This window comes from Garra rufa, chromosome 3 (assembly GCF_049309525.1).
Source record: "Garra rufa chromosome 3, GarRuf1.0, whole genome shotgun sequence".
NCBI lineage: Eukaryota > Metazoa > Chordata > Actinopteri > Cypriniformes > Cyprinidae > Garra > Garra rufa.
The window spans coordinates 42,149,787-42,164,979 of NC_133363.1; the positions used below are offsets into that span (position 1 = coordinate 42,149,787).

At 44.3% G+C, this 15,193-nt stretch overlaps 1 protein-coding gene across 1 annotated transcript in view; it reads left to right on the plus strand.

Annotated features, from left to right (window-relative positions):
* Window positions 1-9,382, plus strand: part of igdcc4 (immunoglobulin superfamily, DCC subclass, member 4) — an 83,229-nt gene extending 73,847 nt beyond the window's left edge. Inside the window, exons 11-16 of the mRNA XM_073837102.1 lie at window positions 412-633; window positions 5,843-5,941; window positions 6,032-6,215; window positions 7,020-7,147; window positions 8,880-9,050; window positions 9,143-9,382. Of these exons, the coding sequence (XP_073693203.1) occupies window positions 412-633; window positions 5,843-5,941; window positions 6,032-6,215; window positions 7,020-7,147; window positions 8,880-9,050; window positions 9,143-9,324 (986 nt within the window). The 3' untranslated portion in view covers window positions 9,325-9,382. The remainder of the gene's footprint in view (window positions 1-411; window positions 634-5,842; window positions 5,942-6,031; window positions 6,216-7,019; window positions 7,148-8,879; window positions 9,051-9,142) is intronic.
* Window positions 9,383-15,193: the final 5,811 nt, after the last annotated feature.

A 15,193-nucleotide genomic window follows, 5' to 3' on the forward strand; every position in this document is an offset into this window, starting at 1 on the left:
TAGCATAAAATCTTATAATGAGTCTTTGTATCTTCTGTTCAGTCCATAGCCTTTCTGAAGTCATCAGCTAATATTATTTTAATTTTTCTCATAAAATTAAATCCAGTAGATTAATTTTAAGATAAGAAATTATTAGGATTTTCCCATTATTAGCTCCCATTTTTCATTGGTGACTCTTGAAGACTAAACAGGAGATTACACATGTGGGTAAATAAAATATGATAATTCTGATCCACATGAATTATGGCAGTAAGAGAAGCTTGCAGGCTTCTTTATGGTTGTTTAAAATACGAGTTTAATTTGTATGCAATTTTCAGCATCCCCCATTAAAAAGGTCCTGGAGGCGCCACTGCTTATGTACACCCTGCTAGTTTGCACACACAAAAACACTCCCTCTGTTGTCTTTCCCAGTGCTCTTTGCTCCCACTGAGCTCAAAGTGAGAGCCAAAATGCATTCCCTCCATGTCACATGGCAGCCACCGCCCAATCATACTCAGATCACCGGCTATAAGCTTTCCTGGCGGGAATTGGATGGTGAGGAGATGCCCAATGAGGAGAAGCTTATGATCAGTGAGAGGATTCAACAGATCAAACTGAGGAAGAGAGTTAAACACCATGAGGTTACAGGCCTTGGTGAGAGCTGAGCAGTAATTTTATTCACATTAACTATACTGTCACACACAAATGTGACCCTGAACCACAAAATCAGTCATAAGTAGGACAGGTATATTTGTAGCAATAGCCAAAAATACATTGTATGGGTCAAAATGATAGATTTTTCTTTTATGCCATAAATCATATCATGTTCAATGAAGATATTTTGTAAATTTCCCACCATAAATATATCAAAACTTAATTTTTGATTAGTAATATGCATTGCTAAGAACTTCATTTGGACAACTTTCAAGGTGATTTTCTTAATATTTAGATGTCAGGGTTAGCAAGAAGGGACCCAAATGCAGAGTGAATAAGACAGACAAATATTTATTAACACAGGTTCAGGGGTGCACAATCTTGAGCTCCAATCCAGCTAAAAGAGAATTGTGCCTCCAGAGATGGACAATCTGGAGAACAGTACCATACATATGGCCAAACCAGGCAGAAGACTGAGGGGAATGCCAGAGCAGAAAATGCCAGAGCTAGCAGTCAGAGTGACGGGATGCAAAGCAGGCCAGAATCAGAGTTAGAATCTCAGCACCAGGCTTGGTTGGCAAGCTGCCCAGGAGAACCAACAGGCAGGGAGTCTCAGGCTGGGAGGTCAGGACTGGAGGGAACACACAGCACAAACATACAACATTCAAGACCACACGACACTAATCAGCACAACACAGGGAGAAACATGTAAAAAAGGAAAAAATAAAATACAAAAAAAAAAAAAAAAAGAAAATAAAAGCAAAACAAAAAAGGTAAAAATAAATATCTGAATTTAAACTATAAAAAGTAAAAGTATTAAATCCAAATAAAACAAGACGGAAGAACTACTAAAAATAATATTTTAAGTAAATATTAGCAAGAAAGCTAAAAAGGTATAAATAAAGAACAAAAGCAGCAAAACTGCAGCAAGGATACACCAAACTACAAGGCAGGACTGGAATATAGAGCAGCAAGTGAGCACTGTCTCTATGACACAAGACGAACCCGCAAACACTGAAGGAGCAACAGCACAATATAAAGGGAGAAAGGTAATGAGGGCAAGGTGAGCGCAATTAGAAGAAATGAGGACAAGACAAGGGCTAAACAAGAGGGCGTGACCAAGGGAAACAAGGAGGTGGGACCACAGGAACACATGGTAGACATAAAGACAAAGCCATGTGTTAAGACACAATATAAACAAATAAACATTAAACAAAGACAGCACAGACAAAGCTGCCAGGGCAGAGCCCTGACAGTACCCCCCTCCCAAAGGACGCCACCTGGCGTCCAAAACAGTCCAAGGAGGTGTGGACACAACAGGAAACAAAGGGGGTACCAACTGGGGGGGTGGGCTGGGACTAGAACTTGGAGTTACAGGGCGGCCAGAAAACATAGGAGGCAGGACTGGGAGGGAAGAAAGGGATCCCGGGAAATAATTTGGGACATACCAGGGAGGTGCTGGCTTAGGGAACTCATAAGGGCTAGGTAACAGGGAGGGTGGGATGGGGGCCTTGTTGGTAGTCCTACTAGAGACATAGGTTTGTTTTACTGGTGGAGTCTTGAAAAAAGCCCTAGTGTTCTCTGGGGCCAACTCTTGACTGATGGACTTGGGGACAAACTCAGGAGCCATGACTGCACTGGCAGGGAGGGTGAATCCTTGGGAAGCATGCTCAGGGGATGTCAGAGTAGTCTTAGGTACTGAATTGGAAGCACTTTCCAGGGCTTCAGGGGCAGACACTGGGCTCGACTCTGACGTGCCCTCCTGGGCTGCAGGGATGAACACTAGGCTTGATTCTGGCGTGCCCTCTTGGGCTGAAGGGACAGACATGGGGCTAGACTCTGGCGTGCCCTCCTGGGCTGCAGACATGGGGCTAGACTCTGACTTGCCCTCCTGGGCTGCAGGAAAAGGCTCAGGGTTTGATTCTGATGTGCCCTCCTGGGCTGCTAGGACAGGCATGGGGCTTGACTCTGATGTGCCCTCCTGGGCTGCAGGGATAAACGCTAGGCTTGATTCTGGTGTGCCCTCCTGGGCTGAAGGGACAGACATGGGGCTAGACTCTGGCGTGCCCTCCTGGGCTGCTAGGACAGGCATGGGGCTTAACTCTGATGTGCCCTCCTGGGCTGTACTAATGGTCTCTGGAGACTGCTGGACCGGAGATGACTCTGCAGGCTCCTGGAACGGAGCGGATTCTGGAGAGAACTCAAGGGCTGGAGATAACACTGAAGTTAAGGCAGGCTCTCCGACTGGCCTCTCTGGAGCAGGCTCTGAGGACATGACATGACTGGCCGTCTTGGGCATTACAGGATTAACTGGAGGTTCAGGAAAAAAGTTACCTGGATAGTCCTTCACCAGGGATGAGACAGCTGGTGAAGTGGGTAGCTTAGGGTGTGGTTCCACCAGGTTACATACATCTGGGACCACTGGATGTTGGACCACCTTAAAAGTGATTGCCGCTGACTTGACCATCTCTGGAATGAAAGGCCCGGTCTTGACTGGCTCTGGAAGAACAGGATCAGGTTCGACTGGTTCCAGAATGAGTGGACCGGGCTCAACTTGCTCAGAGACGGATGCAGCATCTTGGACTGCTCGCATTCTTCTTGACCTATGCGTCCTTGGAGTCAGAAGATGATCTGGGACTTGACTCAGCATGGGTAAGAGAACTGGTTGGTTGCTGCAGTCTGGCTCTGGGATGAATTCTGACTGCTTCAGGACTGGCACTGGCTCTGGAACGCCCTCGAGGACAGCTGAAACTCCCTCCTGGGCTGAAGTAATAGGCTCAGTAGCTGACTCTGGAACGCCCTCGGGGGCAGCTAAAACACCCTCCAGGGCTGACAGAATAGATTCAGTAGCTGACTCTGGAACACCCTTGGGGGCAGCTGAAATGCCTTCCTTGGCTTCAGGAATAGGCTCAGTAGCCAAATCTGGAACGCCCTCAGGGGCAGCTGAAAAGCCCTTAGGGGCTGCAGGAATTGCCTCAGTAACCGACTCTGGAACGCCCCCAGGGGCAGTTGAAATGCCCTCTGGGGCTGCAGAAATAGGCTCAATAACTGACTCTGGAACACCCTCAGGGGCAGTTGAAACGCCCTCTGGGGCTGCAGGGATAGACTCAGTAGCTGACTCTGGAATGCCCTTGGGGGCAGCTGAAAAGCCCTTAGGGGCTGCAGGAATTGCCTCAGTAACCGACTCTGGAACGCCCCCAGGGGCAGTTGAAATGCCCTCTGGGGCTGCAGAAATAGGCTCAATAACTGACTCTGGAACACCCTCAGGGGCAGTTGAAACGCCCTCCAGGGCTACAGGAATTGCCTCAGTAGAAAGTAAATCACTGACCTTCCTCCTCCTCCGTTTACAAGGTAGCTCTGGGATGAGCTTTGGAGTCAACATTGGAGCGGACTTGAGGGCTAGTGCATACTCAGACATCTCAGCGAGGACAGCTTCAAACTCAATTGCCTGTGGGATGACTGTAGCATTCTCAACCAGCTCAGGGAAGACCAGATTTAGTTTGGTTACCTCTGCAGTGACTGTGGTTGACTCAGTGATGGCTACAGCATTCCGGACAGCTCTCTTCCTTCTCAGCCGGCGCTTTTGTGTGGGAGACAAAAGAGGGAGCAGATCTTGATTCAGTGAGGAAGGGACGGTGGGATGGGCAGTGGTGGAGGATTCTGGTGGTGAAAGGATTTGCCAGTCTTTGCGATGATGCACATAGTTGGAGAAATTCTAGAAGTCTAAAATCCTCAGTTGCTCAATCTCCCACTGTGGCAAGGGGTCATCCAAGCAAAGATTGAAGGCATCCTTAAGAGCCGCATCGTCGTACTCCAAGCCCCTGGCCATAGTCCAGAAGAATTGGGCAAAACACCGCACCTCTCGGCCCTGCTGGCGAAGCGAGGCCACACACTGCTGAAGTGCCAGCCTCCCTTGAGCAGTTGCAGGAGGAATTATTTTTATACTCATTCTGCTGGGTCCTTGTTTTGGGCGGGTTCGTAATGTCAGGGTTAGCAAAAAGGGACCCAAATGCAGAGTGAATAAGACAGACAAATATTTATTAACACAGGTTCAGGGGTGCACAGGGGTGAACAATCTTGAGCTCCAATCCAGCTAAAAGAGAATTGTGCCTCCAGAGATGGACAATCTGGAGAACAGTACCATACATATGGCCAAACCAGGCAGAAGACTGAGGGGAATGCCAGAGCAGAAAATGCCAGAGCTAGCAGTCAGAGTGACGGGATGCAAAGCAGGCCAGAATCAGAGTTAGAATCTCAGCACCAGGCTTGGTTGGCAAGCTGCCCAGGAGAACCAACAGGCAGGGAGTCTCAGGCTGGGAGGTCAGGACTGGAGGGAACACACAGCACAAACATACAACATTCAAGACCACACGACACTAATCAGCACAACACAGGGAGAAACATGTAATATGTAAAAAAGGAAAAAATAAAATACAAAAAAAAACAAACAAAAGAAAATAAAAGCAAAACAAAAAAGGTAAAAATGAATATCTGAATTTAAACTATAAAAAGTAAAAGTATTAAATCCAAATAAAACAAGACTAGAAACAAGACAGAAGAACTACTAAAAATAATATTTTAAGTAAATATTAGCAAGAAAGCTAAAAGGTATAAATAAAGAACAAAAGCAGCAAAACTGCAGCAAGGATACACCAAACTACAAGGCAGGACTGGAATATAGAGCAGCAAGTGAGCACTGTCTCTATGACACAAGACGAACCCGCAAACACTGAAGGAGCAACAGCACAATATAAAGGGAGAAAGGTAATGAGGGCAAGGTGAGCGCAATTAGAAGAAATGAGGACAAGACAAGGGCTAAACAAGAGGGCGTGACCAAGGGAAACAAGGAGGTGGGACCACAGGAACACATGGTAGACATAAACAAAGACAAAGCCATGTGTTAAGACACAATATAAACAAATAAACATTAAACAAAGACAGCACAGACAAAGCTGCCAGGGCAGAGCCCTGACATTAGATTTTTTTGCACCTTCATAGTCCAGATTTTTAAATAGTTGTATCTCGGCCAAATATTGTCCATAACAAACCATACATCAATGGAAAGCTTATTTATTCAGCTGTTATGATGTATAAATCTCAATTCCAAAAATTGATCCCTATGACTGGCTTTTTGGCCCAGGGTTACAAAGCATGTAAAACATTTTTACAATATGAGCATGTGATTGTTTTATTTGTCTGATTGTTTCAGCTCCTGATCGGCTGTATGAAGTAAAGGTTTGGGCATTTAACAAACAAACTGAGGGTTATCCTGCTGTCTGGAAGGGCAGAACAGAAAAGCTCACACGAGGTGCGTGTGGTTGTGAGAAGACCAAATTATATTTAGCTGTCCTGTAGATTTAAATCGAAATAAATTTGTGCGTGTGTGTTGTTTCTTTAGTGCAGACAACAGACTCTCTCCCACCATTGCCACCCATCAGCGTCAGAGCTCGTGCAAACAGTTCCACCTCTATCTGGCTCCGCTGGGAGAAACCGCATTTTAGCAATGTGCGAATCATCAACTACACTATACGCTGCAGCCCCGCAGGAATACGCAATGCATCGCTGGTCTCATACTATACCAGGTACCAGGGATATACATGAAATGTTAATGTACTGTATGGACAGATTTTAAACAGTCGTTGTGAAATAAACATTAAAGGCACATAAACAACCCAGTCAAATGTTTTTGAACGGTAAGATTTCTAATGTTTTCTTGAAGAAGTCTCTTCTGCTCACCTAGCCTGCATTTATTTGAGTACTGCAAAAACAGTAAAATTGTGAAATATTTTTACTGTTTACTATTTAAATATTTTTACTGTTTTCTATTTGAATATATTTTAAAGTGTAATTTATTCCTGTGATTTCAGAGATACATTTTTAGCATCATTACTCCAGTCCTCTTCAGTGTCACATGAACTTTCAGAAATCATTATTTTTTTAAATAAACGCTGATCTTTGGATATTTATTATTCATCAAAGAATCTTGAAAAATATATACTCAGCTGTTTTAAGTATTGATAATAATGTTTCTTGAGCAGAAAATCAGCATATTAAAATTATGTGACACTGAAGACTGGGGTAATGATGATTGAAAATTTAACTTTGCACACAGGAATAAATTACATTTTAAAATATATTCAATTAGAAAACATTTTAAATAGTAAAAATATTTCAAAATTTAGCTGCTTTTGCTGTACTTTGAATCAAATAAATGCAGGCTTGGTGAGCTTATTGAAAAAACATTAAAATCTTACTGTTCAAAAACTTTTGACTGGTAATGTATATAAGCCTCACTGCTCTCTAGGTAGCAGAATTGACTGTTAAATAATCCTTTATCAATCAACCAGTCCTCTTAGTGTATTTCTCTATATCTCACTGTATTTCAGCTCTTCTCAGGAGATTTTACTGGAATCACTAAAGCCCTTCACCAGCTATGAAATTGCTGTGCAGTCTAACGGTGTTGATATGAGTGGCCCTTTCAGCAGCACAGTAGAGGAGTCTACACTTCCAGACAGTAAGTACAGAAAAGAACCTTGCTACCTAACATATGTGAAAAAGAAAGTTTTCGAAAAGTTTGAAGATGTTATGTGGTCTTTTATTCTCCAAAGTTTCTTTTCTGGTAAATCTGGCAGAGTTCACACTGTGTCTTGTGTTTGTTCATGCGTGAGCGAGAGCTTTAATTATAGTGTGTACACAAGCGTGAGTGTCTGTAGGGTTTTTTTGAGTGGGAAGTGATGAATGAATACGTATTTGTGAGTGTATTGCGAGTGTGTGAGTTGTGTGGGTCAGTGTGAGTCAGTGTGTTTGTGTTAGGTTAACAGTTAGGGGATTAATAGGGAAAGGCGTAAGGAGATAATTGGCTTTAATTAAAAGCCCAGATGGAATTGCTCCTCTTGTTGGCCAAGAGTCTTTCAGCTTGTCAGTCAGTCTAGCCAAGTGATGGCAGGGAGGGGCATGTTGCCACAGCGATTTAGTGTCAGACTAACTGAGAGGAGCTTTATCTACTCTTGAGGGGGGAGAAAAAGTGGGTGCTTCAAAACAAGACCCTTCCCTTAAAAAAAAAAGAGATATTTTATTCATGGTATCTCCTTAAAACTTCCAGACTGCACATGCTGTGACCATTATCACATAACAAACCTATAAATGTGCTTTTCTTGGCAAACACTTTTTTATTGAAAAAATGCATTGGTTTTTTGTTTGTGATATTTGTTTTGCATGAGCAGCCAGCACACAAGAAAACAGTAGATCAGGCATACAATCGAGAAAGCATTGCATTCAAAATCTAATTTAACATGAAACAAAATTAGATGTTCAGCAGAACGTTTAAGCGGATCCTTTCCATACAATGAAAGTGGATATTGATTTTCTGTCAGTCTTCAAACATGATCAAAAATTGGCATCAAAATACTCTATGTTTGCTACAACAATGACTGTATGGTTTTGAGATCCACCTTTTCACACTGAGGACAACTGAGGGACTCATATGCAACTATTACAGAAGGTGCAAATGCTCACTGATGCTTCAGAATTAAACACAATGCATTAAGGGGGTGAAAATATTTGAATTTAAAGATCAGGATAAATTTAACTTACTTTGTCTTCTGGGAAACATGTAAATATCTTTTGAAGGGCAGTACTAAATGAAAAACTGTATGATATTTTGGCAAATTGGAAAAATTTACCCATCCTCATTCTGTTCAAAAGTTTACACCCCTGGCTTTTAATGCATGGTTGTTCCTTCTGGAGCATCAGTTAGCATTTGAACCTTCTGTAATAGTTGCATATGAGTCCCTCGGTTGTCTTTAGTGTGAATATATGGATCTCAGAATCATACGGTCATTGTTAGAAAGGGTTCAAATACACAAAAATGCTTAAAAACCATTTGTGAAGGATTTTCTGAAGAAAAGCAGGCAGTTTTACTGTTTAGGAGTGAGGACAAACAAATGGACTCATGAACAACTATCACTAAACAAAAAAACAACAACAAAAAAACAGCTGTGGATCTTTCAGGTAACAACACAGTATTATGAATGATGCCGACGTAATCTTTAGAACGAGGTCATTTTTATAAATTCATTTATTATTTTCTCTTGTGGACTATATGTAAACAGCTTTTAAGTGAAATGCCTTATTCAGGTCAGTACTAAAAAACGTTTCACATTGTGAAAACGTTCTTAATTAATATGCTTCTCTTTTCCTTTTTTGCTGTCTCATGTGTCAGGTATAAATGTGTGTTTTTACCGTAGGACCCTCCTCTCCTCCTCTGGATATGCAGTTGAGTGCACTGGACTCATACTCTGTTCTGGTGAGCTGGCGCCCTCCACTGGAGCCAAACGGTGTCATTTTGACCTACTGGATCCTCTACACTGGCAACATCAGCCATCCAGATCATCTGTGGATAAACCTCACACACGACGGTAAATCTACAAACACACACCCAAATGGTGATGTACATGTACTTCAAATGAGCATTGTGATTGTTTCTTTTTATCTCACATTTTTTCCTCAGGTTCTGTTAACAGTGCAGAAGTCCAAGGCCTGATAAGTGGGGCACGTTATTATTTTAAGATGGGGGCCTGCAATGAAGTTGGGGTGGGACCATATTCACCTGTGAAGGATGTTTATACTCCTCCAAAGAAATATGGTGTGTATGTGTATGTAACAGATTTTTGTTATTTGTTGAGTGTGTGATTTAAAAAAAAAAAAAATAAGAGTGTGTCCCATTTTTATTCTTTAAGGTTTATAGAATGTTTCTCTGGTCACCATTTACTTTGTACACTGCAGTATTGCTTTGGCTAGTTTGAATTATTAATTTAATTTATAGATTGATAAAGCATTTTATTTGATCATTTGAAAGCAATTCGTCAATCTCAATCAACAGGTTTTTTTTAGTTACCAGCTGACTTTTTACCTTTGATGTACTTCTGACTATTTTTCAGTAGTTTGGGGTCAGTAAGATTGTTTTTATTTTTTATTTAAGATATCAATAGATTTATTCAGCATCAAATTGATCAAAAGTAACAATAAAGAAATGTGTAATGTTAAAAGATTTCTCTTTCAAATGAATGGCATTCTTTTCGATTTTCTTTTTATTCAAATGTATTTATTTTAATTTTTAATAATATTTCACAGTATTACTTTTTTTTACAGTAATGATTTGTTTTTGTGTACGTAGACCTTTAGAGAGAGAGAAAGAGATTTTGCAAATCACCACAAAGATTTTAAAGAATGAATCTTTTATAGCGACAAATGGAAACCTCAGAATCTTTACATTTATGTAATACATTTATACATTTATGTTGCATTTGCATTTATGCCTTTGGTATATGCTTATATCCAAAGAGATGTACACTACATTCAAGTATACAGTCAACTGAATCAAACCTATGGCCTTGCAGTACTATTTGAGCTATAGAAAACTTGACTGATATGTGAACATTTGCACAAACATGAACCTTCAAGTATTTCTGATTTGTGCTTATATGTTATCTTTATGTGACAGTGTATATAATATTTTCTATTGCTTTGGCAAAGAAAACCCTTATTTAATGCCAATTAAGTTTCTCTGAATCTGCATGAGGCGTCACAGGTGTGTGTGTGTGTGTGTGTGTGTGTGTGTGTGTAGAGACTGCCATCTGCCTCTGCCCATCACTGACACTCAATTAATAGCACTCCCACAGGGAGTGTGAAGTGATTCAGTCCAGCCTCATACACACACACACCGTCTGTGGGGAGTTGGCCACAGAAATTCACAGACTTGCATACACCAGTCCTGTAATGAGTTATAATTAATATAACACATTGTATTATAATTATTATTTCATTATTATGCTTAAGTATGAATCAGAGGTATTGAATTACTATGAAGTTTAATTATGTATAATTACTTGCTCACTGATTTTTACACTTCTGTCATGCATTCTCTCTCTCTCTCTTTTGCTATTTCCAATTCCGCTGTCTTTATCTTTTTTCCCTCCTGCCTTTCTCTCTCTCATTCTATCACTCTCCTACAGAGCTGGATATTCATGCTGTGACTGGTATCATAGTTGGAGTGTGTCTTGGTCTGATCTGCATCCTGCTCTGCATGTGTGTCAGTTTCCGCAATGGAAAAACACGGTACGTGCCTGTTCAAACTCTGTAAGATCCACAAGTTTAGATTGCTCCATTGTTTCTAAATGGTTCACCCAAAATTGAAAATTCTGTCATGATTCATCTTCATGACTTTCTTTATTGTGCGGAACAAAAAAAATATTTTTAAGATTGTTTCTTCTGCTTTTGTCCATACAATAAATTTCAGTGGTGTTCAAAACAACATTAAGCCAGTTCCCTTCCGAAGGGAACTCTCACTGCGTCCTCTAGAGGGCGCTTTTGGGGAACGCTGCAGCGTGCCTCGAGTCTGAAGAATGCATAGAAAAACTACATGAAATGGCCGGCGCCAGCGTATGACGTCACCGCGGCGCGTCAGTCGCTGCCGTTGCGTCACTACCGGGCGACCATAACATAAAGAGGCGCCCGTGCAACACAATACATCTTCGCTGTCTTCAGCTTTCCCGGTTTGGATGTGCATGGGAAGAAACGGTAAGAATCCTTTCTTTGAACTACTATCATGGCAAGCACTAGCAAGTCGTTTAAACGGTGTGTTCATCCGTGTCCGCGTTATTTGACACCTGATGACACACATGATCTTTGCGATATTCTGTTTGGGCTAAGAGCACACACGCGATGTCCTTGAGGGGGCATTGTGTATACATTATGAGCGCTTCTCTATGAAGAAGCTCCGGTCTCGTCTGTCTCTCTTTCTGAGGAAAGATGAGCGTCCACTTGCCCCTCGCGGTTCGGGTCCTGCCGTTGCCGAGGCACGGAGGAAACTGAGCTCGTGGGGCTCGCAAGTGGAACTGGCTGACGATCTTGAGAGGGGTCTCTCTCTCTCGCCAGCCGGAGACGACGACAGGCTCCTAGCTGATGATGGTGCGTTATCGCTGACGTCATCAGATCCAGGAGCAAGTGCTCTTTTGGGTTCCACCCAAGAAGAGCAGGAAATGCTAGAGATGGATGAAGACGCTGAGGCTGAATCCTCTCTACCTTCCTGCCCTGCATACGAAGAGCTGCCAGAGGTTATGGACCGCACCACGGCCAGGCTTGTCCTGCTGTGGAAGCGGGCTAGAAAGATAGCGCCGCGGGGTCGCCTTGACGAGCGATATCTTTTCAGGCCATAACCATCCAGCTCTGGTGAGTCTCCCATTCCTTCCCGATCTTCATACTGAAATCGAGAGGGTCTGGAAAAAGCCGTACGCGGCGCGCATTCATAGTTCGTCCATTGCGAACTATGCTAGTATCGAGGGTTTGCGCGACCACGGCTATGAGAGGACGCCCCTTGTGGAAGAGATGCTATCTCTCCACAGGGCGGGCTTTCTCTCTCAAGACTCCCTCTCTGCCTTCTCCGGCCCTGCTGAACGGCAGAGCGTATGCAGCAGCAGGTCAGGCGGTGGGTGCACTGCACACCATGGCAGTGCTCCAAGCCTACCCAGCCGATCTGCTGAAAAATCCTTTATCCCTCGAAGGTCCAGGTATTAGCCCGAACACCACAGGGGTCCTGCTCCGCCTCCTTCTGAGGAACGGAGGTAGGTGCAGAAGGCTAGTGTTGCATCCCGCGCTCCTCCCCCGCCTGCGAGCAGGTCTAGGAGGCGACGCGGATCGAGAGGTGACAGACAGGATTTCAGGGAAGTCATCCAAGCGAGACAAAATTCTCGCAGGGGTCAGAGTAATACCTCTCCTTCCCTCGGTCCAGTCGGGTCGCCATATTAATTCCCCTGTCTCCATTTAAGCTTCCTGCACTCCCCGGACCCATGATGTCCTTTGGGGGTTCTACCTGTATAGAACCCTAATTTTCGGACGGTCTGGAATCAGGCGGTCTCTGAAAAAAAAAAAAAAAAAACCCCGCCTCTTTCTATGAAACAGGATGCTTTTAAATGGGTGAGTATGATCCATTTTTTACGTGAAGGAACTTCATACTGTCTCAGACCTGTGTATGTTTTTCTCTATTCACAGAAGAAATACGACGAGTCTACGGCAGACGCCCCCTCTGATCCTATGGATTAAGGTTACGGCAGTGTTTGCCCTCTCCACTCCACAGGCTGTGCGGTAAATCAACCCTTACAGCATATATTACACATAGGACCTCTGTCCTCTTCAAGGTAAGCTCCCTAAGTTTTTCTTAGGTTTGCCCTTGGTATGTTTATGCTGTCCTTTGCAGGCCTAGTGTAGACTTATGTCCTGTTGAGACAGGAGCATAACTCCCTAGTTACGCCCCCCTTATGGCTGGATAGGCGTGTTGCCTGCAGGGTTTGGGTTGCGTGTTGTGTTTTTCCCTCAGAAAAGGAATGTGGAAACATCTCAACGGAGCACCCCTCCCTTCCGGTTGTATGGTGGTGTCCGTCTACACAACACTCGTTCCAGCACAATCGGGCTTCTCCCTTCAGTGGTTAAACGAGCAAAAGGAAATTTTTCCTTTCTCCCTAGGTAAGCATCTTAAGATATTTATATTTAAGATTGCACTAGTATGTTTAACTCTGTTGCAGACGGCCTGCGTGCGAGGATCCGCTTCGTGTCCTCTCCTAAATACGGTTTCTATGGAAACTGAGTGTCTACACCTGTTGAGACAGGTGTTCACTTACATAGGAGTACCAGCAGTCCGGAGTGCTCGCTGCGGACTCGGAGCAGGTTTGGTTGCTCCCTTTTCTGCGGAAAAGGCTTTTTATTTGAGCACCACCTGGTGACACGCTTTCCAGCTGGGGTCTTGATTCTCGGTGTGCGCTCCCCTTTCTGAGGAAAGGGGTTTTTATCTGAGCGCTACTTTGAGACTCTCTTCAAGTCGCCTCATTCTAAGCCTGAGGGCTGAAGCAGCACTTGATGTAGGATCTACACCCAGGCTGTCGAATGTCTCCCCTACAGAGGGTTTGAGCATCCTTCGGTGTTTAACACCTTAGAAAGCCGTCACTTTAGGATCGATTCTCGCTCCCCAGGCCTAGTTCCACTTCCCTTTCTGAGGAAAGGTTTACGAAGTGTCTGAACTAGGAAGCTGCCCTTATTCATTTCGGAGCTTCCCAGAAACTTTCAAGGCAAACAGTGCTCCCCTTTCTGAGGAATGGGTTTGTTAAGGTTAAGAGCTCACGTTCCTCCCTGTGCGCAGGATTGCTGGAACGGACCTGAGCTCCCCTAATCCAGGGTTTCCTTCAGAGCAACTTCCCAGGACTGAGTGCTCCCCCTTCTGAGGAATGGGTTTGTTAAGGTTAAGAGCTCACGTTCCTCCCTGTGCGCAGGATTGCTGGAACGGACCTGAGCTCCCCTAATTCAGGGTTTCCTTCAGAGCAACTTCCCAGGACTGAATGCTTCCTCCCTCCTGAGGGTAGGAATCTACCAGGGACAGACCTTTGAGAGTTATGGACCTGCTACAAGGATGTTGGCGTGCCCCCTTTCCAGGGTTCACTTATAAGAGCACCACTCCTTGGTGGCCAAGTTCTCCTCCCTGTTTCCCAGGGTAGGAGCTTGACCTTCATGCTTCAGGTTTCTACTCTCCAGCCTTTATTCTGGATGTATGCTCCCCTCTATGAAGGGTAACAGTGAGAGCATTCGCTCCTGTTCGGTTGTGCAGCTCCCCTTCTGGGAAGGGTCTTCTATGAGCGCCAACCCACCTTCGTGAGATTGCCAGACCTTCATACAGGTCGCGTGGACCGGGCTGTGCACGCTTCCCCTTTTCATTAAGGGTTCCCTAAAAAGACAGCAGTGCCCCCTTCTGGAGAAGCGATTCTCCCTGTGGATCAGGGTCAGGATTTTTGTCCTCCACTGTCGTCCACTATTGCAGGATGGTCTCAGCTCCATGTTCTTCTCTGTTGACAGATAGCTTGCGAGCTTCTGTCCAGGGGAGGGTTAGTGTGGCAATCCCCTCACCTTCAGGGTTATCCCCTTTCCGTCTCTTCAGACGGCATGGAGCTGATAGTGAAACCCTCTGGGAAAACACTCTCCTTAAATCCGATCATGTCGGTAAGCGTCCCACGCTATGCCTGGGCGTCTTCCAGTTAAAACCACAAGTGTGGTAAGTGCACACACACCTGGGGCACTTCTATAAAATCCACGTGTTGGTAGGTTCCCACCAAGTTTGGGTTCCTCTTTTAAATCCCTTTTTGGTATGGGTCACACGTTTTGCCTTGTTCCCATCTATTGGAGTCGGCTCACAACCCCGGTTCCCTGGGTTCGACTCCTTTGATATCTTAGCTGATGTCTGCTGACCATCCACTATTAGGGCGCGCCACTACTAGTGGCCCTTTGAACGGACCCAGGACAGGTTTCTGCCCTCATATGGGAGCCAGTTCCTGAGGGAACTAGGCCCTATGTTGCGGTAGTTTCTGGTTCTGACAAGTCTAAGTTTCCATCGAAGCTTAGCCGTTTCCCTCAGAAGGAATTACTATAATTCCAAGCCTGAGCTGTGCCCTGGGTTCTACCCAGTCTGGTAAGTGGGTAACAGGTCAGGCCTCTGGCCGGGAGGGGTAACGTTTTGACAGCC